This window comes from Triticum urartu, chromosome 5A (assembly GCF_056163025.1).
Source record: "Triticum urartu cultivar PI428250 chromosome 5A, HENAU_Tu73, whole genome shotgun sequence".
NCBI classification, from domain to species: Eukaryota; Viridiplantae; Streptophyta; class Magnoliopsida; order Poales; family Poaceae; genus Triticum; species Triticum urartu.
The window spans coordinates 561,862,204-561,886,536 of NC_141877.1; the positions used below are offsets into that span (position 1 = coordinate 561,862,204).

The following is a 24,333-nucleotide window of genomic DNA, read 5'->3' on the forward strand; positions in this document are numbered from 1 at the left end:
TAATATTGATGAAAGTGATGATGAAGACTCTCCCCCTAATAAATATGAATTGTCTGTTGTTCCTGAGGGTTATGTTATGGATGAAGAATCTGCTAGAGCTATTCTTGCTTGCAATGATAGATATGATCTAAAGAGGTTATTAGCTAAATGGAGGCAGCAATCTCTTAATGCTAGAATGAAACCTGACCTTGCTTTTGCTACTTCACCTATCTGTGTTACTGATAAGGATTATGAATTTTCTATTGATCCTGATATAATTACTCTGGTTGAATCTAATCCTTTTTATGGTAATGAATCTGAAACTATTGTGGCGCATCTTACTAAATTAAATGATATAGCCACCCTATTCACTAATGATGAGAGAACTCGCTAATTTTATATCCTTAAAATATTTCCGTTCTCATTAAAGGGTGATGCCAATATATGGTTTGATTCTCTTGATCCTGGTTGTGTGCGTAGTCCCCAGGATATGATTTATTACTTCTCTACTAAATATTTCCCTGCTCATAAGAAACAAGTTTCCTTAAGGGATATATATATATAATTTTGTGCAAATTGAAGAAGAGAGTCTCCCACAATCTTGGGGGAGGCTTCTCCAATTACTCAATGCTTTGCCTGATCATCCTCTTAAGAAAAATGAAATACTTGATATCTTTTATAATGGACTAACCGATGCTTCCAGAGATTACCTGGATAGCTGTGCTGGTTCTGTTTTCAGGGAAAGAACACCGGATGAAGCTGAAATTCTATTGAATAATATGTTGACAAATGAAAATAATTGGACACTTCCTGAGCCTATGCCTAAACCAACTCCGAAGAAAAGGGGTATTCTATTTCTCAGTCCTAAAGATATGCAAGAGGCAAAGAAATCCATGAAAGAAAAGGGTATTAATGCTGAAGAAGTTAAGAATTTACCTCCTATTGAAGAAATACATGGTCTTAATTTACCGCCTATCGAAGAAATTCATAATTTTAATCCATCTCCTATTGAAGAAATACATGGTCTTGATAACCCGACACAGGTAGTAAAGGTAAATTCTCTCTATAGATATCATAAAGCTGAAATCCCATTTACTAAGTTTGCTAGCCCATGTTTAGATGAGTTTGATAAATTTATGGTTAAGCAAGAAGACTTCAATGCTTATTTTGGTAGAGAATTAAAACACAGTGTTGATATGCTTTAACACTTGGGTGATTATATGTCTAATGTCAAAGGTGAACTTAAACTTATTAGTAAACATGCTTCTATGGTTACTACTCAAGTAGAACAAGTACTTAAAGCTCAAAATGATTTTCTCAATGAATTGAATAGTAAGAATAATGATTTTGCTGTTAGAGTGGCTACTAGAACTGGTAAAATGACTCAGGAACCTTTGTATCCTAAAGGCCACCCTAAGAGAATTGAGCAAGATTCTCAGAGAAATAATATAGATGCACCTAGTCCTTCTAAAAGTAAGAAAAAGAAAAATGATAGGACTTTGCATGATTATAGTGAACCTATTACTAAAACACCCGAGAATCGAAATGATATTTATATTTCTGATGCTAAAACTCAATCTGGTAATGAACCTAAAACTAGTGATAATGTTAATGATAATGTTCATGATGATGCTCAACCTAGCAATGATAATGATATAGAAATTGAACATGCTGTTGATCTTGATAACCCACAATCAAAGAATCAACGTTATGATAAGAGAGACTTTGTCGCTAGGAAACAAGGTAAAGAAAGAGAACCATGGGTTCAGAAACCCATGCCTTTTCCTCCCAAACCATCAAAGAAAAAGGATGATGAGGATTTTGAGCGCTTTGCTGAAATGATTAGACCTATCTTTTTGCGTATGCGATTAACTGATATGCTTAAAATGAATCCTTATGCTAAGTACATGAAAGAAATTTTCACTAATAAAAGAAAGATACCGGAAGCTGAAATTTCCACCATGCTTGCTAATTATACTTTTAAAGGTGCAATACCTAAGAAGTTAGGAGATCCAGGAGTACCCACTATACCATGCTCCATTAAAAGGAACTATGTTAAAACTACTTTATGTGATCTTGGAGCCGGTGTTAGTGTTATGCCTCTCTCCTTATATCGTAGACTTGATTTGAATAAGTTGACACCTACTGAAATATCTTTGCAAATGGCTGATAAATCAACTGCTATACCTGCCGGTATTTGTGAGGATGTGCCTGTTCTGGTTGCAAATGTTACTATTTTAATGGACTTTGTTATTCTTGATATTCCCAAGGACGATAGTATGTATATTATTCTTGGAAGACCCTTTTTGAATACTGCAGGGGTTGTTATTGATTGCAACAAAGGCAATGTCACTTTTCATGTTAATGGTAATGAGCATACGGTACACTTTTTGAGGAAACAACCTCAAGTTCATAGTATCAATTCTATTGGAAAAATTCCATCGATTATTTTTGGAGGTTTTGAATTTCCTCTACCTACTGTCAAGAAGAAATATGATATTCTTATTGTTGGGGATGTGCATATCCCCGTTGAGGTAACCTAGTGTTATTCGAGAATTCTCTGGTTCCATGTTATTCGGAATGAGTTTGTGAACAAGACTTGATCAACCTTGTTAGTGGATTCCTTTTGATGATCATGAGATGGATGAAGTTAGAAAAAACAACTCTCTATACCCTCCTTTTACTTTCTGTTATTTATATTAAATAAAATAAAAATAGTATTTTCTGTCTATTATCTGAATTATCCATGCAATATAAAAATAGCCCGAAAATAAAAGTTCTCCAAATGCCCTGAAATTTAAAAATGTTTTTTCTGGAATATTTGAGAATATTTGGCACTGAGAACACAGCAGGGGGGCATCCACCTGGCCACGAGGGTGAAGGGCGCACCCTACCCCCCTAGGCGCGCCCCCTGCCTTGTGGGCCCACGGTGGCCCTCTTCCACTTATTCCTGCACCCACACACTTCTTATTCCTCCCACAAACACCAACATCCAACTCAAGCACGAGTTCTAGCTCATTTTGCTGCGATTTTTGATCTCCTTGCTCAAAGCACCTCTCACAAAACTGCTTGGGGGTTGTTCCTTGGTATGTGACTCCTCGATTGGTCCAATTAGTTTTTGTTCTAGTGCTTTAGTCATTGCAAATTTGTGCTGCCTAGGTGACCCTGTTCTTGAGCTTGCATGTCAAATTTATATGGTTCCAAGTAGTTTTGATGCATGATATAGGCACTAGGCACTTGTAGGAGTAGTTGCTATCAATTTTGTTGAGTTTGGTTCACTTCTATTTTGAAGTTACTAAAAATTTCAGAATTTTTCAGAAAATAATGAAGAGATTTTTGAGGGGCTCATCAAGCCGAAGCTCGAAGGAAAAGAAAAATAAAGAAGCAAAGAAGCCCAAATATAATCTGCCTTGCACTGCGGAGGTTCGACCGTGTGAATGGCCCTCCGATGATTTCTTGAGAGCAACCGGGATTTATGAAGATTTTTATGAATTGGCTAAGAATGCAGGCCTCACCGACTTCCTCCGCGACCAATGCAAACAGTATATCTTACTCACCAATACTTTTGTGCAAAACTTCTACTATTATCCTAGGGAATCACCTCCTTCAGTAGAGTTTCATTTATATGATGTGGTTAAGAAGATGTCACTATATGAATTTTGCAGGGTTTGCAAAATACCTTTTGAGGGTAGCTTAGAGGAACCACATCGTAAATATGTGGATGGGTTTATTGACACTATCACTGTAGGGGCAAACTAGGAAGGTTTTCGATGCAAGAATCACTAGCATAGATTTTCCTGTTTTATGCTACTTTGCAATATTTTCTAGTCGTTGCTTAATTGGTCGCGAAAACTGTGGAAACCTTAGTGTTCCTGATATTTTTATTTTGTTCCATGGTTTATTTAGTGATGACTCTGTTAGTATGGCCGGTATTATAGCTAAAAGGTTAAGTCTGAACCGTACAAAAGGACCCATCTTTGGTGGTATCTATGCTTCACGCCTTGCTGCACACTATAACATACCTATTAGGCACTATGAAAAATAAGAAAAATTGCTGCCTACTGTTTATTTAGATTATAAGAGTATGGTAGCGCATGATTTTATTATAAAGAGTAGGGAAGGGGAGCTGAAATACAAATTGTTCTTTGATAAACGTCATCTTGAGACTATCACCTTGACTGGTCCTTCCTTGTTTGGTTTATCTACAGGCCAGTACCTCGTCTTGCCGGAGCACATTCACGCTTACCGGAACCCTACATCAGCCACAGAGCCAGAGTCGGAACCACAAGTTGATCCTCCACGACAGTCTAATTACCAGTGGGATCCGGAGATGATTGCCTACCAGTGGCAATCGGAGTCTTCTTCTTTGCAGTACGACCCCAACTATTACTATGGATATCCGCCAGGCCAACCATGGCCATTTCTCACCGCCATTACATTCATGTTCACACACTCATTGCTAGATGGCGGTGCTCATACTTTTTCATTGTATCATCCATGCTAGTTTATTTTCCTTTTTATTCTTTCTTCTTGTGTGTCTAATAAACCTTAAGAAAAACAAAAAAATTTAGTAGTAGCTTTTAGCTAGTTTTACATTCCATGCTTGTAGTAGTAATTAAAAATAAAACCCAAAAATATTCCATGCTCTTCTTTTGCTTGTTGGGAGCTTTCCCGTGTAAATAGTTTAATTTTTTTCTTTGGGGGTCGATAGGAGAAGACCATGATTAAATTGTTGAAGTGGCTCTTATATGCATTATTGTTGATCTGACAAAAGAGCCCATATTGCCTTGTCTTCTCCTGTTTATTGAATGCTTGCAGATTGTAGCTTAGTTCAATGCACGCGCACTATTATTATTATCCACATCGTTCAGTCGTGCAAGTGAAAGGCAATTATGACGATATATGATGGACTGACTGAGATGGGAAAAGCTGGTATGAACTCGACCTCTCTTGTTTTTGTAAATATGATTAGTTCATCGTTCCTGATTCAGCCTATTATGAATAAACATGTTTGCAATGACAATTAGAGATTATAGTTGCTTATGCCATGCTTAATTAGCTAGGAGCTTATAATGGTTTGCCTTGCGTGCCAACATGCTATTAAAATGGTTGTGATGTGGTATGATAGGGTGGTATCCTCTTTTGAACGATTCGAGTGGCTTGACTTGGCACATGTTCACGCATGTAGTTGAAACAAAATCAACATAGCCTCTACGATATTTATGTTCATGGTGCATTATATCCTACTCATGCTTGCATTCGGTGTTCATTAATTTTAATGCATGTTCATGACTGTTGTCCATATCTACTAGGGTTGTCCGTATCTTCCATGTTAGGCGGGTTATTCTCAAGAGGAGTGGACTCGGCTCCTCGCTCACGAGAAAATGTGGTTACCAGGATGCCCAGTCCCATGCTTTATGCAAACTAAATCAAAATAATTGCAAAAAAAAAACCCTGGGAATCTTGTTAGTTGGAGGCACTCATTGTTTCGAGCAAGCCATGGATTGATGCTTGTTGGTGGAGGGGAGTATAAACTTTACCATTCTGTTTGGGAACCACCTATAATGTGTGTAGCATGGAAGATATCGCCATCTCTGGGTTGTTACGTTGACAATGAAAGTATACCGCTCAAAATATTATTCATCTCTATTTCAAAACCGAGCTCTGGCACCTCTACAAATCCCTGCTTCCCTCTGCGAAGGGCCTATCTATTTACTTTCATGTTGAGTCATCATCCTCTCATTAAAAAGCACCAGTTGGAGAGCACCGCTGTCATTTGCATTCATTACTGTTAGTTTACATTGAGTATGACTTGACTGGATCTCTTTTACCATGAATTACAATGTCTAGTCAGTCCTTGATCTTTAAAGGTGCTCTGCATTTATGTTTTGCGGTCTTAGAAAGGGCTAGCGAGATACCATCTTGTTATATCATATTATGATTGTTTTGAGAAAGTGTTGTCATTCGAGATTTATTATTATTGCTCGGTAGTTGCTTATTCCATTGATATGAGTAAACATGAGACCTGAGAGTTATTGTGAATATGGTTAGTTCATAATCTTTGCTGAAAACTTGAATGCTGGCTTTACATATTTACAACAACAAGAGCAAATTGAGTTTGTAAAAGTTTTTCTTTATCACTTTCAGTTTGTCAACTGAATTGCTTGAGGACAAGCAAAGGTTTAAGCTTGGGGGAGTTGATACGTCTCCGTCGTATCTACTTTTCCAAACAATTTTGCCCTTGTTTTGGACTCTAACTTGCATGATTTGCATGGAACTAACCCGGAATGACGCTGTTTTCAACAGAATTGCCATGGTGTTATTTATGTGCAGAAACAAAAGTTATCGGAATGACCTGAAACTCCATGGAGCGTCTTTTGGGAAATAATTAAAAATACTGGCAAAAGATCAAGACCAGGGGGCCCACACCCTAGCCACGAGGGTGGGGGCGCGCCTGCCCCCCTGGGCGCGCGCCCCTACCTCGTGGGCCCCCTGAAGCTCCTCCGACCTCGACACCAACTCTATATATTCACATTCGGGGAGAAAAAAATCAAGGAGAAGGATTCATCACGTTTTACGATACGGAACCGCCGCCAAGCCCTAAAACCTCTCGGGAGGGCTGATCTAGAGGCCATTCGGGGCTCCGGAGAGGGGAATCATTCGCCATCGTCATCATCAACCATCCTCCATCACCAATTTCATGATGCTCACTGCCGTGCGTGAGTAGTTCCATCGTAGGCTTGCTGGACGGTGATGGGTTGGATGAGATTTATCATGTAATCGAGTTAGTTTTGTTAGGGTTTGATCCCTAGTATCCACTATGTTCTGAGATTGATGTTGCTATGACTCTGCTATACTTAATGCTTGTCACTAGGGCCCGAGTGCCATGATTTCAGATCTGAACCTATTATGTTTTCATCAATATATGAGAGTTCTTGATCCTATTGCAAGTCTATAGTCACCTACTATGTGTTATGATCCGGCAACCCCGAAGTGACAATAATCGGGACCACTCCCGGTGATGACCATAGTTTGAGGAGTTCATGTATTCACTATGTGTTAATGCTTTGGTCCGGTACTCTATTAAAAGGAGGCCTTAATATCCCTTAGTTTCCATTAGGACCCCGCTGCCACGGGAGGGTAGGACAAAAGATGTCATGCAAGTTCTTTCCCATAAGCATGTATGACTATATTCGGAATACATGCCTACATTACATTGATGAATTGGAGCTAGTTCTGTGTCACCCTATGTTATGACTGTTACATGATGAACCGTATCTGGCATAATTATCCATCACTGATCCGGTGCCTACGAGTTTTCCATATACTGGTTCTCGCTTATTTACTTTCTCGCTGCTACTGTTACAATCACTACAAAATACCAAAAACATTACTTTTGCTACCGTTACTTTTTCTATCGTTACCACTACTATCATATTACTTTGCTACCAAACACTTTGCTGCAGATACTAAGTTTCCAGGTGTGGTTGAATTGACAACTCAGCTGCTAATACTTGAGAATATTCTTTGGCTCCCCGCATGTCAAATCAATAAATTTGGCTTGAATACTCTACCCTCAGAAACTTTTGCGACCCCCTATACTTGTGGGTTATCTCACCCACATATCAAATTATCAAAGTACCCAACGCTAATCATATGAACATGATGAAAACTAGCTTGACGATAATTCCCATGTGTCCTTGGGAGCGCTTTCCTTCTTATAAGAGTTTGTCCAGGCTTGTCCTTTGCTGCAAAAAGGATTGGGCCATCTTGTTGCACCTTATTTACTTTAATTACTTGCTACTCGTTACAAATTACCTTATCACAAAACTATCTGTTACTGATAATTTTAGTGCTTGTAGAGAATACCTTACTGAAAACTGCTTATCATTTCCTTCTGCTCCTCATTGGGTTCGACACTCTTACTTATCGAGATGGCTACGATAGATCCCCTACACTTGTGGGTCATCAGTAGACAGGGTGGAAGTTGTGTCCTAATAGGACACTTGTATCCTAGGCCTCTCATATATATCGGGGGTAGACACGCGTTGTAACCTATTCCACCATAATAACACAGGCGCGCAGGGGGAGTCGGCGGCGTGTGCCGGCTCTTGGGCGGCCGGTGTGCGGTATTGTAGCGGTGTCATGGGGAGGAGCGCCCATAGTCAGGCCCCGGGGATGTAGCCATATCAGTGAACCTCGTTAACAAATCTCGGTGTCGTGCTCATGTGATTGCTTGGTCCTCGGATGATCAACGGTGGTCCTCGGATTTATTCTAACAGATCTGATTGGTTTCAAGGCCTCATGGAATTCACTCGTTTCCGTCTTTCCCTCTTTCACGCATCAAACCTCGAGTCGCCCACCACCACCCCCCCCCCCCCCGAAAAGCGGCACGCTAGGGCAGCAGTCAGCAGGTCGAAGCCAGGCGAAGGACACGTCAAGGCCCAGGTGGGCAGCTGGTAGTAGCATGGGCCAAAGGGTTTGCGGTCCAAGAAAGCTGGCGGGCCGGTGTACGTGGGGCTGGCCAAGCTGGCAGGGACGGTGGTCGGGTCTCGGCTGTGCTCTACGGACGGATGCGAGGTTGAGGCAGGTCTGGAGGCGCTCAAGTTTTGCGATTAGAAACCATCCAGAGGAAAGAGGTAGTGTTGGGGATGCACGTGAGATTTGTTGGATAAAAAAGCTACGCAACAGGATAGGGTGAAGCTAGTCATCAGGAGGAAGAGATAGGAAGCCTAATGGACCTATAGCCTACAGGAGCACATGGTGAAGTTGGAGATTTTGGATCTTTTAATGTTCATGGCTAAGTGCACGTGGGAAGGCTTATGTGTGGATTTCGGCTTTATTTCTTTGTGCACATGTTGTGTGTAGGGATGATAGCGTGACGGTTTGTGGTGCATGTGGCGAGGATGGCGGCGTGCGTATAAGGCTTGGAGGAGTCTGGAGCGCATCGTGACAGGATCGTGCAAACACAGGGCGTCAAGGCAATGCATAGTTGTGCGAAGCGGACACAATGCAGGGTGGAGCATGGTTGCAGTCGGATAATTCGGCTGGGTCGGACTGGACAGTCTAATGGATCGACATGGATGTTGGTCAAAGTAGAAGATGGTGGTGCTTTCGGCGACGACGACATAGGAGCGTGATGCTGATGTCTACTACACAACCTTCTTCTTGTAGACGTTGTTGGGCCTCCAAGTGCAGAGGTTTGTAGGACAGTAGAAAATTTCCCTCAAGTGGATGACCTAAGGTTTGTCAATCCGTGGGAGGCATAGGATGAAGATGGTCTCTCTCAAACAACCCTGCAACCAAATAACAAAGAGTCTCTTGTGTCCCCAACACACACAATACAATGGTAAATTGTATAGGTGCACTAGTTCGGCGAAGAGATGGTGATACAAGTGCAATATGGATAGTAGATAATGGTTTTTGTAATCTGAAAATATAAAAACAGCAAGATAACAAGTGGTAAAAGTGAGCGTAAACGGTATTGCAATGCGTTGAAACAAGGCCTAGGGTTCATACTTTCACTAGTGCAAGTTTCTTTCAACAATAATAACATAATTGGATCATATAACTATCCCTCAACATGCAACAAAGAGTCACTCCAAAGACACTAATAGAAGAGAACAAACGAAGAGATTATGGTAGGGTACGAATGAAGGAAATATGCCCTAGAGGCAATAATAAAGTTATTATTTATTTCCTTATATCATGATAAATGTTTATTATTCATGCTAGAATTGTATTAACCGGAAACATAATACATGTGTGAATAGATAGACAAACAGAGTGTCACTAGTATGCCTCTACTTGACTAGCTCGTTGATCGAAGATGGTTATGTTTCCTAACCATGAACAAAAGAGTTGTTATTTGATTAACGGGATCACATCATTAGAAGAATGATGTGATTGACATGACCCATTCCATTAGCTTAGCACCCGATCGTTTAGTATGTTGCTATTGCTTTCTTCATGACTTATACATGTTCCTATGACTATGAGATTATGCAACTCCTGTTTGCCAGAGGAACACTTTGTGTGCTACCAAACGTCACAACGTAACTGGGTGATTATAAAGGAGCTCTACAGGTGTCTCCAAAGGTACATGTTGGGTTGGCGTATTTTGAGATTAGGATTTGTCACTCCGATTGTCGGAGAGGTATCTCTGGGCCCTCTCGGTAATGCACATCACATAAGCCTTGCAAGCATTGCAACTAATGAGTTAGTTGTGAGATGATGTATTACGGAATGAGTAAAGAGACTTGCCAGTAACGAGATTGAACTAGGTATTAAGATACCGACGATCGAATCTCTGGCAAGTAAGATACCGATGACAAAGGGAACACTGTATGTTGTTATGCGGTCTGACCGATAAAGATCTTCGTAGAATATGTGGGAGCCAATATGAGCATCCAGGTTCCGCTATTGGTTATTGACTGCAGACATGTCTCGGTCATGTCTACATTGTTCTCAAACCCGTAGGGTCCGCACGCTTAAGGTTTCGATGATAGTTATATTATGAGTTTATAAGTTTTGATGTACCGAAGGAGTTCGGAGTCCCGGATGAGATCGGGGACATGACGAGGAGTCTCGAAATGGTCGAGACGTAAAGGTCGATATATTGGACGACTATATTCGGACATCGGAAAGGTTCCGAGTGATTTGGGTATTTTCGGAGGTACCGGGGAGTTACGGGAATACGAGGAAGAAGCAATGGGCCTTAATGGGCCTTAGTGGGAAGGACCAGGAGGTGGCGCGCGCCCCTCCCAAGCCCAGTCCGAATGGGACAAGGGGTTTGGGGGCGGCCCCTCTCTCCCTTCCTTCCCCTCTTCCCCCCTTTCCCCCCTTCTCCTAGTTGGACTAGGAAAGGAGGAAACCTACTCCAACTAGGAGTAGGAATCCTACTCCCCTGGCGCGCCCCTCCTAGGGACGGCCTCCTCCCCCCTTGCTCCTTTATATACAGGGGCAGGGGGGCACCTCTAGAGACACAAGTTGATCTTCAAGATCGTTCTCTTAGCCGTGTGCGGTGCCCCCCTCCACCATAGTCCTCGATAATATTGTAGTGGTGCTTAGGTGAAGCCATGCGATAGTAGAACATCAAGATCGTCACCACGCCGTCATGCTGACGGAACTCTTCCCCAACACTTTGCTGGATCGGAGTCTGGGGATCGTCATCGAGCTGAACGTGTGTTAGAACTCGGAGGTGCCATAATTTCGGTGCTTGATCGGTCGGGCCAGGAAGACGTACGACTACATCAACCGCGTTGTCATAATGCTTCCGCTGTCAGTCTACGAGGGTACGTAGATTACACTCTCCCCTCTCGTTGCTATGCATCACCATGATCTTGCGTGTGCGTAGGACAAATTTTGAAATTACTACGTTCCCCAACAGTGGCATCCGAGCCTAGGTTTTATGCGTTGATGTTATATGCACGAGTAGAACACAAGTGAGTTGTGGGCGATATAAGTCATACTGCTTACCAGCATGTCATACTTTGGTTCGGCGGTATTGTTGGATGAAGCGGCCCGGACCGACATTACGCGAACGCTTACGCGAGACTGGTTCTACCGACGTGCTTTGCACACAGGTGGCTGGCGGGTGTCAGTTTCTCCAACTTTAGTTGAACCGAGTGTGGCTACGCCCAGTCCTTGCGAAGGTTAAAACAGCACCAACTTGACAAACTATTGTTGTGTTTTTGATGCGTAGGTAAGAACGGTTCTTGCTAAGCCTGTAGCAGCCACGTAAAACTTGCAACAACAAAGTAGAGGACGTCTAACTTGTTTTTGCAGGGCATGTTGTGATGTGATATGGTCAAGACGTGATGAGATATAAGTTATTGTATGAGATAATCATGTTTTGTTGAAGTTATCGGCAACTGGCAAAAGCCTTATGGTTGTCTCTCTATTGCATAAGATGCAAGCGCCAAATATTTGCTTTACTTTATCGCTATGCGATAGCAATAGTTGCAAGAGCAGTAGTTGCTGAGACGACCATGTGACGACACATTGATAAAGATCAAGATGATGGAGATCATGGTGTCATGCCGGTGATGATGGAAATCATGACGATACTTTGGAGATAGAGATCAAAGGCACAAGATGATGATGGCCATATCATGTCACATATTTTGATTGCATGTGATGTTTATTTTTTTATACATCTTATTTTGCTTAGTTTGATGGTAGCATTTTAAGATGATCTCTCACTAATTATCAAGAAGTGTTCTCCCTGAGTATGCACCGTTGCAAAAGTTCTTCGTGCTGAGACACCATGTGATGATCGGGTGCGATAGGCTCTACGTTCAAATACAACGGGTGCAAAACAGTTGCACACATGGAATACTCAGGTTATACTTGAAGAGCCAAGCATATACAGATATGGCCTCGGAACACGGAGACCAAAAGGTCGAGCGTGAATCATATAGTAGATATGATCAACATAGTGATGTTCACCATTGAAACTACTCCATCTCACGTGATGATCGGACATGGTTTAGTTGATTTGGATCACGTGATCACTTAGATGACTAGAGAGATGTCTGTCTAAGTGGGAGTTCTTAAGTAATATGATTAATTGAACTTAAATTTATCATGAACTTAGTCCTGGTAGTATTTTGCAAATCATGTTGTAGATCAATAGCTCGCGTTGTTGCTTCCCTGTGTTTATTTTGATATGTTCCTAGAGAAAATTGTGTTGAAAGATGTTAGTAGCAATGATGCGGATTGGATCCGTGATCTGAGGTTTATCCTCATTGTTGCACAGAGGAATTATGTCCTTGATGCACCGCTAGGTGACAAACCTATTGCAGGAGCAGATGCAGACGTTATGAATGTTTGGCTAGCTCAATATGATGACTACTTGATAGTTTAGTGCACCATGCTTAACAGCTTAGAATCGGGATTTCAAAGACGTTTTGAACATCATGGACCATATGAGATGTTCCAGGAGTTGAAGTTAATATTTCAAGCAACTACCCGAGTTGAGAGATATGAAGTCTCCAACAAGTTCTATAGCTAAAAGATGGAGGAGATTCGCTCAACTAGTGAGCATGTTCTCAAATTGTCTGGGTACTACAATTGCTTGAATCAAGTGGGAGTTAATCTTCCAAATAAAATAGTGATTGACAGAATTCTCTAGTCACCATCACCAAGTTAGTAGAACTTCATGATGAACTATGATATGCAAGGGATAACAGAAACGATTCCCAAGCTCTTCGTAATGCTGAAATTGACGAAGGTCGAAATCGAGAAAAACATCAAGTGTTGATGGTAGACAAGACCACTAGTTTCAAGAAAAGGGCAGAGGGAAGAAGGGGAACTTCAAGAAGAACAACAAGCAAGTTGCTGCTCAAGTGAAGAAGCCCAAGTCTGGTCCTAAGCCTGAGACTAAGTGCTTCTACTGCAAAGGGACTGGTCACTGGAAGCGGAACTACCCCAAGTGATTGGCGGATAAGAAGGATGGCAAAGTGAACATAATTATATTTGATATACATGTTATTGATGTGTACTTTACTAGTGTTTATAGCAACCCCTCAGTATTTGATACTAGTTCAGTTGCTAAGATTAGTAACTTGAAACGGGAGTTGCAGAATAAACAGAGACTAGTTAAGGGTGAAGTGACGATGTGTGTTGGAAGAGGTTCCAAGATTGATATGATCATCATCGCACACTCCCTATACTTTCGGGATTAATGTTGAACCTAAATAAGTGTTATTTGGCGTTTGCGTTGAGCATGAATATGATTTGATCATGTTTATTGTAATACAGTTATTCATTTAAGTAAGAGAATAAATTGTTGTTTTGTTTACATGAATAAAACCTTATATGGTTACACACCCAATGAAAATAGTTCATTGGATCTCGATCGTAGTGATACACATATTCATAATATTGAAACCAAAAGATGCGAAGTTAATAATGATAGTGCAACTTATTTGTGGCACTGCCGTTTAGGTCATATTGGTGTAAAGCGCATGAAGAAACTCCATGCTGATGGGATTTTGGAATCACTTGATTATGAATCACTTGGTGCTTGTGAACCATGCCTTATGGGAAACATGACTAAAGACTCCGTTCTCCGGAACAATGGAGCGAGCAACTGACTTATTGGAAATAATACATAGTGATGTATGTGATCCGATGAGTGCTGAAGCTCGTGGCGGGTATCGTTATTTTCTGACCTTCACATATGATTTGAGCAGATATGGGTATATCTACTTGATGAAACATAAGCCTGAAACATTTGAAAAGTTCAAAGAATTTCAGAGTGAAGTGGAAAATCATCGTAAAAAGAAAAATATGGTTTCTACGATCTGATCGCAGAGACAAATATTTGAGTTACGAGTTTGGTCTTCAATTAAAACTATGTGGAATAGTTTCACAAATTCGTGCCACCTGGAACACCACAGCATAATGGTGTGTCCGAACATCATAACCATACTTTATTGAATATAGTACAATCTATGATGTCTCTTACCAATTTACCACTATTGTTTTGGGGTTATGCATTAGAGACAGCTGCATTCACGTTAAAAGGGCACCATCTAAATCCGTTGAGACGACACCATATGAACTGTGGTTTGGGAACAAACCAAATTTGTCGTTTCTTAAAGTTTGGGGTTGTGATGCTTATGTGAAAAAATTTCATCCTGATAAGCTCAAACCCAAATCGGAGAAATGTGTCTTCATAGGATACCCAAAGGAGACAATTGGGTACACCTTCTATCACAGATCCGAAGACAAGTTATTCATTGCTGAGAATGGATCCTTTCTAGAGAAGGAGTTTCTCTCGAAAGAAGTGAGTGGGAGGAAAGTAGAACTTGATGAGGTAACTGTACCTACTCCCTTATTGAAAAGTAGTTCATCACAGAAATCTGTTCCTGTGACTACTAGACCGATTAGTGAGGAAGCTAATGATGATGATCATATAACTTCAGATCAAGTTACTACTGAACCTCGTAGGTAAAACCAGAGTGAGATCCGCACCAGAGTGGTACGGTAATCCAGTTCTCACTACAACAAAAACAACTTGTATGGTCGCTTTTTCTGAGACGCTATTTGTCTTCGTCTCTATGCCAATGAACACTAGCAAGCTAAAGACGCTTCTTAAGACATTTATGGGGCGTCACAAACTTTTGCTTATAATTAGCCATTTAGAAAATAGGTATATAATTTTAATTAACTTAGAGACGATTTGTGAGACGTTTTATGCGACTATAATAAAAGATTTTGTACTCAAAAGGTAAATAAAATTGTACTTGTGGTAAAATTCGAATGGATGACCCGAGTAATTGCACGAACAAATTGACCAAGAGGCATTTTGTTATTTGATTGTGACCTTAATCATCACATTCAAAATATTCTCCTAAGTAATATTATATTACCTTTGTAATATTCTCATGTTAAAACAGAAACCTTAATCATCTCTCCCTGGAAAAAAAATCCTTAATCATCCGAAAGATACAAGGGATTTGATGATTTGCCCTATTATAGTTTGGCACTTGATGATTTGCAACATTTGATTTAGACTTATGTATAGTTTATAATAATTTAGTGATCATTTGCCCTGAGTGGCGTTTTGCTGAATTTTAATTTATTTAACTTTGACAAATCCTAGTGGAATGACTTATATATACCCTTTGGTATTTTTGCAATCTGCTTTCTACTACTATATGCGGCTCCTGGACTAAAAAAATCGATCTACTATGAGGGTTCATCCTTAGCGCCGCCGCTCTCCCGCCGCCGTTTGCCCCCAGCCAGAGCTCTCAATCCGCCGACAGTCGCCACCTATCATAGATCTGACGCCACCGCCACTTGCCCTTAGCCTCAACTCCTACTTCGCTCCACTCTGCCTCCCCCCCTCCCGCCGCTCGATGGTTGTTCCCTCTGGCCAGAGCTTCCCGGCGCCCCCTGCTGCTTCTCCCAGCCAAGTTCCCCAGCCGCCATATGCTGATATCCTCCCTCCAGCCCAAGTTTCCCCGCCACCCGACGCCGGTCTCCCCCAGCCCAAGCTCCCCTGTCGCCTGACGCGATGACGGAGCTAGGGGTCTTCCTGGGAATTCCGGGCAAATCCTATATGACACCCATGTCCATCCGTTCGTCGCTGCTTTGCTGAAGCGAAGCGAGCGAACGAGGCGCACGGGCCGGCTCACTTTGAGCGAGACCTGGTTTTGGGAACCTTCTAGTAGGTTCCCTAAACCGAGTTTTTTTCTTTTGCTAGTTTTTCTGTTTTTTACCTTTTTGTGTCCTTTTTCTGTTTCTTTTCTTTCATTTTATCCTTTTTTGTTTTACTTTTATACTTTGTTTTCAAGAAAATGGTTCGAATTCCAAATTTTGTTCATGATTTTAAAAATTGTTCATGGATTTAATTTTTTTCACTCTTTTTAAAAAATGTTTAAAATTTCAAAAAATTTCAGCGTATATCACAAAATGTTCAATATATATTTAATATTTGTTTAGTGTATATAACAAAATTGTTCCATGTGTAGTTAAAAATAGTTCAATGTATATTACAAAAATGTTCAATGTACGTTTAAAATTTGTGCATCATATATCACAAAAATTTACACTGTGTAGTTAAAAAATTGTTCGGCATATATTCACAAAAAATTCAATGTATATTTGAAACCTATAAAAATTCAACAAATGTTTGGAGTTTCATCTGTGGTCAATAATTATTCACGTTCTTTTTTTGTAAAAATCACGTTTTGAAATTTTGTTTGAGAAAATGTTATTCATTTCTTGAAGGAATGATTACAAGACGGATCTACCTCTGTACATAATACCTATCTTTGAGCGTTGTAATTTAACATATGGTCAGTCGCTGGTGCAGCGGGGAACAAAGCTGCTATATCGCGATGGGTCGCGGGTTCTAGTCCATGGAACGCTCCATTTTTTTCGTGGCATTTCTCTCTTTAGGTTCGCTCGTTGGAATGGCCGGCCCTTTTTGCGCTAATCCTTCAGCGTGTGGGTGAGCTCGTTGCCGGCCATTTCTCTTTTTAGGCGTGGACTATGAAAGAGTTTTGGAGTTTTGTGCAAAACAAATACTACATGTATTATAAGGTAATGAGTGACTAGGCCGTTGGCCCATGAGCCCAAACACAACCAGGCAGCCACGCTCATTACCAGACACGAGCGACGTCGCGCCTGGCTCGGAATTTCCTATTTGCCGCTCTTTGCGGCAAGTAGTCGACCGGACGCACCGGCAGATTGACGAGCGCGTTATGATGGGCCAGCCCGTTTAAAAGTTAAAGCGAATCCGGTTTTGGGAATCTTCTAGATAGTTCCCAGCCGGTTTTTCTGGTTTTGGGAACCTTCTAGAAGGTTCCTGTACCGGTTTTTCTATTTCCCCCTTTACCCCTTTTTGTTTCTTTTCTTTTACTGTTTCTTTTTCTTTTTCGTTTTAATGTTCTTTTTTTCTGTTTTCTTTTTATCTTTTTTTCGTTTTTTATGTTTCTTTTTTCCTGTTTTCTCTTTCTTTTTCATTTTTTCGTTTTTTGTTTTTGTCTTTTCAAAGTTATATTATTAATTTTTCAATTTTTTTGTGTTGCTCACAATTGTTCAAAACTTCACAAAATGTTCTCATTTTTTAAATTTTGTTCATGCTTTCAAAAAATTGTTCAAAACTTCACAAAACGTTCTCATTTTCAAATTTTGTTCATCCTTTCAAAAAAATTGTTCAAAACTTCACAAAATGTTCTCATTTTCAATTTTTGTTCCTAATTTGAAAAAATGTTCATGCTTTCAAAAAATTATTCAAAGTTAAAAAATGTTCTCATCTTCAAATTTTGTTTCTCTTTTCTTTTTTTAGTTTCCTTTTTCTTTTTTATGTTTTTTCACAATTTCACAACTTTGCAAATTAAGAAAAATGTTCGTTTTTGCAAAAAAAATAGTGAGTTTCAGTAAATGTTCCTTTTCAAATTTTGCTTGCATTTTTTCAGAAAATGTTCGTGTTTGAAAATTTTGTTTGTGAGTTTCATAAAATGTTCCCATTTCAAAAATTTGTTCACATATTTCAAATTTTGTTCGGGAGTTTTAAAGAATGTTCACATATTTCATACGAACTTAACTTTTTCTCTCAAACATAATGTTCGCGTACAAAATTTTGTTCTCTAAATTTAAAAAATGTTCGGGATTTTAAAAAGTGTTCATTTTATCAAAACTTTGTTCAAGTTTTTTAGTTCTTCTAGCATTCAGCAAACGCGAACAATTTTTGAATTTTTAAATTTTTTGAACATATCCAATGTTTAAGGTTTCTAGGTGGGGGTGTTAGATATGTAGTAGATGATCTTTTAAAGTACCCGCGTTACATATGACTGAAGGAGGTAGTTAGCTCGCCTGGTTAGTGACAAGAGTATACTAGCTCCAGATACTGGGATCGATCCCCCGCTCCGCGTTATAATTTTAGGTGATCATTTTGCTGTTTCGTCGCGACGATGGGCCGGCCCATTCGGGGGGCTGTACCTGTGCGGCGCGTGCGAATTGGACGCAAAGAGCGGCGCATAGGAGGTCCCCGTGGCGTCTGGTCAGGCGCGCGAGTCGCCGACCATGTTTCCCTTCCTCGATTCCAACTTTTCCCCAACCTAGCGCTAGCTGAAGGCTCTGGCGGCGGCGAGCGATTCTTGGTCCGGCGGCGGCGGCCGGCTCTCCTGCCTCTCCCTTGGTTCCTCCCGTCCCCTCCATCCGGCCATCTCACTCCCCTGCCCTCGCACTCCGGCGCCCAGCCCTCTCCTCCGCGGCTCCCCCAGGCGCCAGGCCACCAGTCCGCCTCCAGCCTCCCGAGCGCGGCGGCAGCCGGCAGCGCCCTCCAGGCTCCAGCCACCGTTCTCGGGCCTCCCCGACGCGGCGGCAGCAACATCCAGCAGTCCGGCCTCCGTTCCTCAACAGCCACAATGTAGTGCATCTATTCTTTCCCTCCGTTTCTATTTTCTAAACAAATTGAAGATTATTCTGTGATTGCTTGTAAAATTAAATTGAACTTGATTCATTCGCTGTGTATGATCATAAATGATTGCTACTTACTAATTACTATGTGATTCATTTGCTTCTTACTATGGAAATTGAAATGTTTATCCAATGTACATCAGACCCTGACGCCGGTTGCCCCGGCAAAACACCGCTCCCCGCCAACGCCCCTCTCTCTCAGCTGCCGACCTCGGCAACGAGCTCACCCACACGCCTCTGCTGCCAAAAGATTGCCCACAGGTTGTTGTTTTCTTTTTTATATCTCTGCATCATGTGGAACATAGCTTGAATTGAGATACATCACTTGTGTTTTCCCTTTCTATCTTACTATGATGCACTGTATTATTGCAATTTGAAAATTTTTGTTAAAAATCGGTGAACCTTTTTGGTTTTTGAATAACAATTGTTGTTAAAAACAGTGGTACTGTTGATTGGATGGCGCTCATTTATGACATAATATTCTTAAGTCGATCTAGTTAGGGGGAACTGCCTATGAATGCCAGAGAAGAATATTCAGCAGTGTGATGCAAAATTTGAATTACCTAAGTTGTGTGTCATCTCTACTTTTCTTGATTTAGCAAAGCGAAACTAGTGGATATTACTTAGATTTTTAGTAACTAGTTACACCAGCTAGCCTTCTGCTGTTTGTCACTTGAATGCAGAAAAAAAATCAAGCATTGGAGACATCCATTTTTGTCATCGAGGAAAACTTCTTTATGTACTTCACATAAATTCTTCTAGTAAAGACACATCTCGATTTATGTTTTGTAATGTAAGGTTAATGATGTCGGTAAATCATATTATACAATTTGAACCTAAGTATCGAATGCATAGTTTAAAATATTCATATAAACCTATGCTTAATGTAAAAGAGCATATGGAAAATTATAAACTGATCTATTTTGTTTTCATTACTACAGCTAGCAAAGGCTAATGGATCGAGGTTGGATGAGTAAACCAAGATCAACTACTGATTATAAAGAAGGTGTCGAGCAATTTCTATCTTTTGCCTTTCATGATGTTACACTCGGTGATAAAATTCTTTCCATGATGTTACACTCGGTGATAAAATTCTCTGTCCCTGTGTAAATTGTGGAAATAAGGCAACGCAGAATTACGACGAAGTGAAAATCCACCTAAGATGTGATGGTATTCTTCAAGGTTATACAAAATAGGTTTGCCATGGAGAAGAGTAGGGCCGGGCATTCGGTAGAAACTGAAAATTCGGTTTATACCATTCAGTTATTTCTAAAATTCGGTTAGCAAGAATCAAAACCGAAATAGGCAACCCAATCCAGCTAACCGATAGTTCGGTTAACCGACTGGTTCGGTTCAGTTTTCGGTTTACACCGAAGCTGCGTTGTTGCCTACTACTATGAAGCTGCGAGTGCTTCAGTTTCACCCCGCCCTCTTATATAACCAAGCACCTTGTCTCCTTCAGTCTAGCCAGGCGAGGTGGGACTAAAGAATTGACAGTGTCCTGCCACTGGGCACTTCGCTAGCCCACAAAGTACTCTCAGTTGTGTTTGGGCCATGCAAATAGGTGGCCGGCCCATGCTTTATTTTACGTGGGGCTCGGTTCAAAAAAATGTAGCACGTGGAGTTGCCTCAAGAAGATAAAAAGGTAGCAAGTGGGGGCTGCTCGTATATTGTACGGCCACATGGGCGCGCGGCCGCGAGCGGTTGATAAGATGCCTGATGGACGCTGTACAGGGAGCTGCGTGGAAGGCTGCGTCATGCACGCTTCGGTTTCTTTTTCGGTTATGAGTTTAATACCAAACCGACCGATATGAGTTCGGTTATTGAAAGTAAAAACCGAATTTAGCTGAACCAACAATAAAAACCGAAAATTCAGTTTATTCGGTTACGGTTTCGGTTCGGTATTCGGTTGGTCGGTTTTTATGCCCACCCCTAGAGAAGAGTATGATTCACCGTCATTTGCATTTGCTCCCATATCAAATAACAACAACAATTTTCATATTCCGGGTTTTCCAGTGAATTCTGATGTAGAAGGCAGTAATAGAAGATTGCTTGACATTTCTGGGCTCTTAAGTGCCATTTTCCCCATGGCTGACAGCTTCCAATCACTATCAAGCGCATCTGATGGGGAACTAGATGGTGTTCCATCTGAATTTGAGAACTTGGAACCTGGTATGGCTGAGAATGTCAATACAACATCTGTAGATGATGATGCAATGAGAGAACAAGACATATATGCAAGTTTCCTCCAGGAAGCAAACACAGATTTTATACCCTGGATGTGCAACATATTCGAGGTTGTCATTTCTTGTCACTTTATATCACATGAAAGTCTTGCATGGATGGTCACAGGAATCATTCACACAGCTACTTGGTGTATTATCGGTTGCATTTCCTCATATAAACCTACCCAAGAAATATTATGAGGTGAAAAAAATCATACGCGGATTAGGGCTGGACTATGAGAAAATTCATGCATGCCCAAGAGACTGCATGCTTTTTAGAGGCGAAAGAGCTAACCGGGAGTCTTGCCATGTGTGTGGTGCCTCTCGTTGGGTTACCAATGAAAATGAGAAGAAAGATTCGGCAACTGAATCTAAAAAGAAGAAGAAGAAACCAGCCAAGGTGTTGCGATATTTCCCATTGATTCCAAGGCTCCAAAGGTTATTTGCAACCAAGAAGACATCAACTGACATGCGTTGGCATGATGAGGGTCGTACAAAAGATGGATTGCTGCGATGTCCAGCTGATGGAGAGGCTTGGAAAGATTTTGATGCCAGATATCCTAAATTCACTGAGGATTCCCGGAATGCGCGGCTAGGCATTGGGTCCGATGGGTTTAATCCTTTACGACTCATGAGTGCAAAACATAGTACTTGGCCAGTGATGCTTATTCCATACAACCTACCACCTTGGATCTGCATGAAGCAAACATCTCTAATTTTATCAATGATTATTCCTGGACCAAGTTCCCGTGGCAATGACATTGATGTATATTTGCAGCCGTTGGTGGATGAGCTGCAACAACTTTGGAAGGGTGTGGACACTTTTGACTCATGTACTCAGGAGAAATTTTCTCTTCGAGTTGCACCATTATGGACTTTGAACGATTTTCCAGCATTAGCTTACCTCTATGGGTGGAGCACGAGCGGTAAATATGCTTGCTCGTCTTGTGGTCCTTTCACAAGATCATATTGGCTAAAGAAGAGTAAGAAATTTTGTTATATGGGTCATCGCCGATGGCTACCACAGAATCATGTATTTCGGAGACGAAAGAAGGAGTTTAATAACACCGAAGAGATGGAACTTGCACCTATAACAATGAGTGGCAGCTCAGCTTTGAGAATGTTGCAGGGCAGAGTGTTTGTCTTAGGAAAAAAGGTTATTGTGGCAAAGAAAGGGAAGGGGAAAAAGAAGGGCAAAGACAGTGAAAAAGGAACTGAAGGTCCTGAAAACAGAAGCGTAAAAGAGCGCCTAACAAGAAATCAGGTAACGTCGCATGTAAACCTGAAAAGAAGCCTGAGGATTGTTTCAAAAAGAAGTCGATATTCTTTGATTTGGAATACTGGGAGCACAACAAGTTAAGGCACAATCTAGATGTAATGCATATTGAGAAAAATGTCTTCGAAAATTTAATTGGAACCTTACTGGATATTGATTCTAAAACAAAGGATGGCCTTAATGCACGACTTGACTTAGGAGAAATTGGAATTTGATCTAGCCTTCAACCTCATGAAGGTGATAAGGGTAAAACTGAATTTCCGCATGCACCTTTTAATATGTATAAAGAAAAGAAGGAGATTCTTTGTACAGTGGTTAAGAATTGTAGGACACCTGATGGTTGTGCATCAAACTTTTCGAGGTGTGTGAACATGAAAGAATTGACATTGACTGGCCTCAAAAGCCACGACTGCCATGTTATTCTACAAGACATCCTTCCTGTGGCACTTTTACACCGTTATCCCAGTAAAGATGTCATGATAATAGTTGTTGAGCTGGCTAATTTCTTCAAGAAGCTATACTCCAAAGTGTTAGATGTCTCTAAGCTTGACAAACTGCAAGAGAGTATTGTGAAGACACTTTGTAATATGGAAAAGGCTTTTCTTCCATCATTTTTATTGTCATGGTACATTTAATGGTGCATTTAGTTGAAGAAGCTAAACTTGGTGGCCTGGTGCATTACAGGTGGATGTACCCTCTAGAGAGGTATTCTACTTTGATTGATTTGTTATTTTCCACAGTGCATCTAAGTATGTGATTTGATTTATTGTTTCCCATTATGCATATAACATTGTTGTTTTATGATGTTCAGATCATTTGTTTGGCTAAAGTCACTTGTGCGCAATAGAGCTTATCCTGAAGGTTCTATTGCTGAAGGATATACTGTTGAAGAATGCTTGATCTTTTGTTCAAGATTTCTAGAAGGAACCACACGTTTCACAAGAACATCTAGGAACCCTGATCCTTCAGATAATACAAAGGGCTTGTACATGTTTGATAGTGTTGGTGAGCCAATTGGAAAGGCTGTCACTATAGGCCAGTTGGACGATCAGCTTCTAGTTCAAGCACATCGATATGTCTTGCGACACTCTGATGAGCTTGATGATCTCCGTAGGTGTGCTTCAATGTTGTCTCCTATTTCTTTTATTTTTCACAAGTTGGAAAAATCATGATGTTATTTGTCTTATTATTACAGAGAATTTCTAGACCAAGAGAGGAGGAAACCGGGTAACTTAAATTTGACGGATGATGACTATGAGGATTTGATTGGTAGACACTTTGCTGACTGGTTGGAACAAAAGGTATAATTCACCTTTAGCATGTTCCTTCACTGTAGTTCCATGTGAACTCAATGTAACCACTCTTACATACGGGTTATACTAGATGATGGACCGGATATCACAGAAAAGATAAGAGCATTAGACGTAAAACCAAGCAAATGCGGGGTGCGCTATAGTGGCTATATAATTAATGGTTTCAGGTTTCATACTATCAGTCACGAGACATGACACGTGACACAAAATAGTGGTGTCGTGAACCTTGCTAAAAATGGTGTGTCCTATTATGGTCGGTTATCTGACATCTTCGAATTGTCATACAAAGATTACAAGGTGGTCTTCTTTAAATGTGATTGGTATGATGTTCATCACAAAGCTGGTATTATAAGAGATGAGTTTGGATTCACTCATGTGAACTTCTCCCGAAAAATACATACAGGGGAGAAGTTAGAGGATGAACCTTTTGTATTTTCTTCCCAAATGGACCAGGTCTTCTATATCCAAAATCCGAGAAGTGAGAATTGGAATACCATGGTGAAATTCAAAGCTCATGATATTTTTGACATGGGTGGAGAACCATCTTCAGATGAAACAGAGTAGTCTTTGTGTTTTTAGCTTGTTATCTCCAGCTAAGATA

General features: G+C 40.7%; 1 protein-coding gene and 1 pseudogene across 1 annotated transcript; one reads left to right on the forward strand and one right to left on the reverse strand.

Annotated features, from left to right (window-relative positions):
- The window catches only part of LOC147972880 (uncharacterized), a 62,428-nt pseudogene extending 43,551 nt beyond the window's left edge, over positions 1-18,877 (reverse strand).
- Positions 18,878-21,612: 2,735 nt separating this feature from the next.
- On the forward strand, positions 21,613-24,296 carry LOC147972881 (uncharacterized). The gene is made up of 2 exons (XM_087523816.1): positions 21,613-22,363; positions 24,022-24,296. Exons 1-2 carry the CDS (start codon positions 21,613-21,615, stop codon positions 24,294-24,296), a joined length of 1,026 nt encoding a protein of 341 aa, XP_087379942.1.
- The last annotated feature ends 37 nt before the right edge of the window (positions 24,297-24,333 follow it).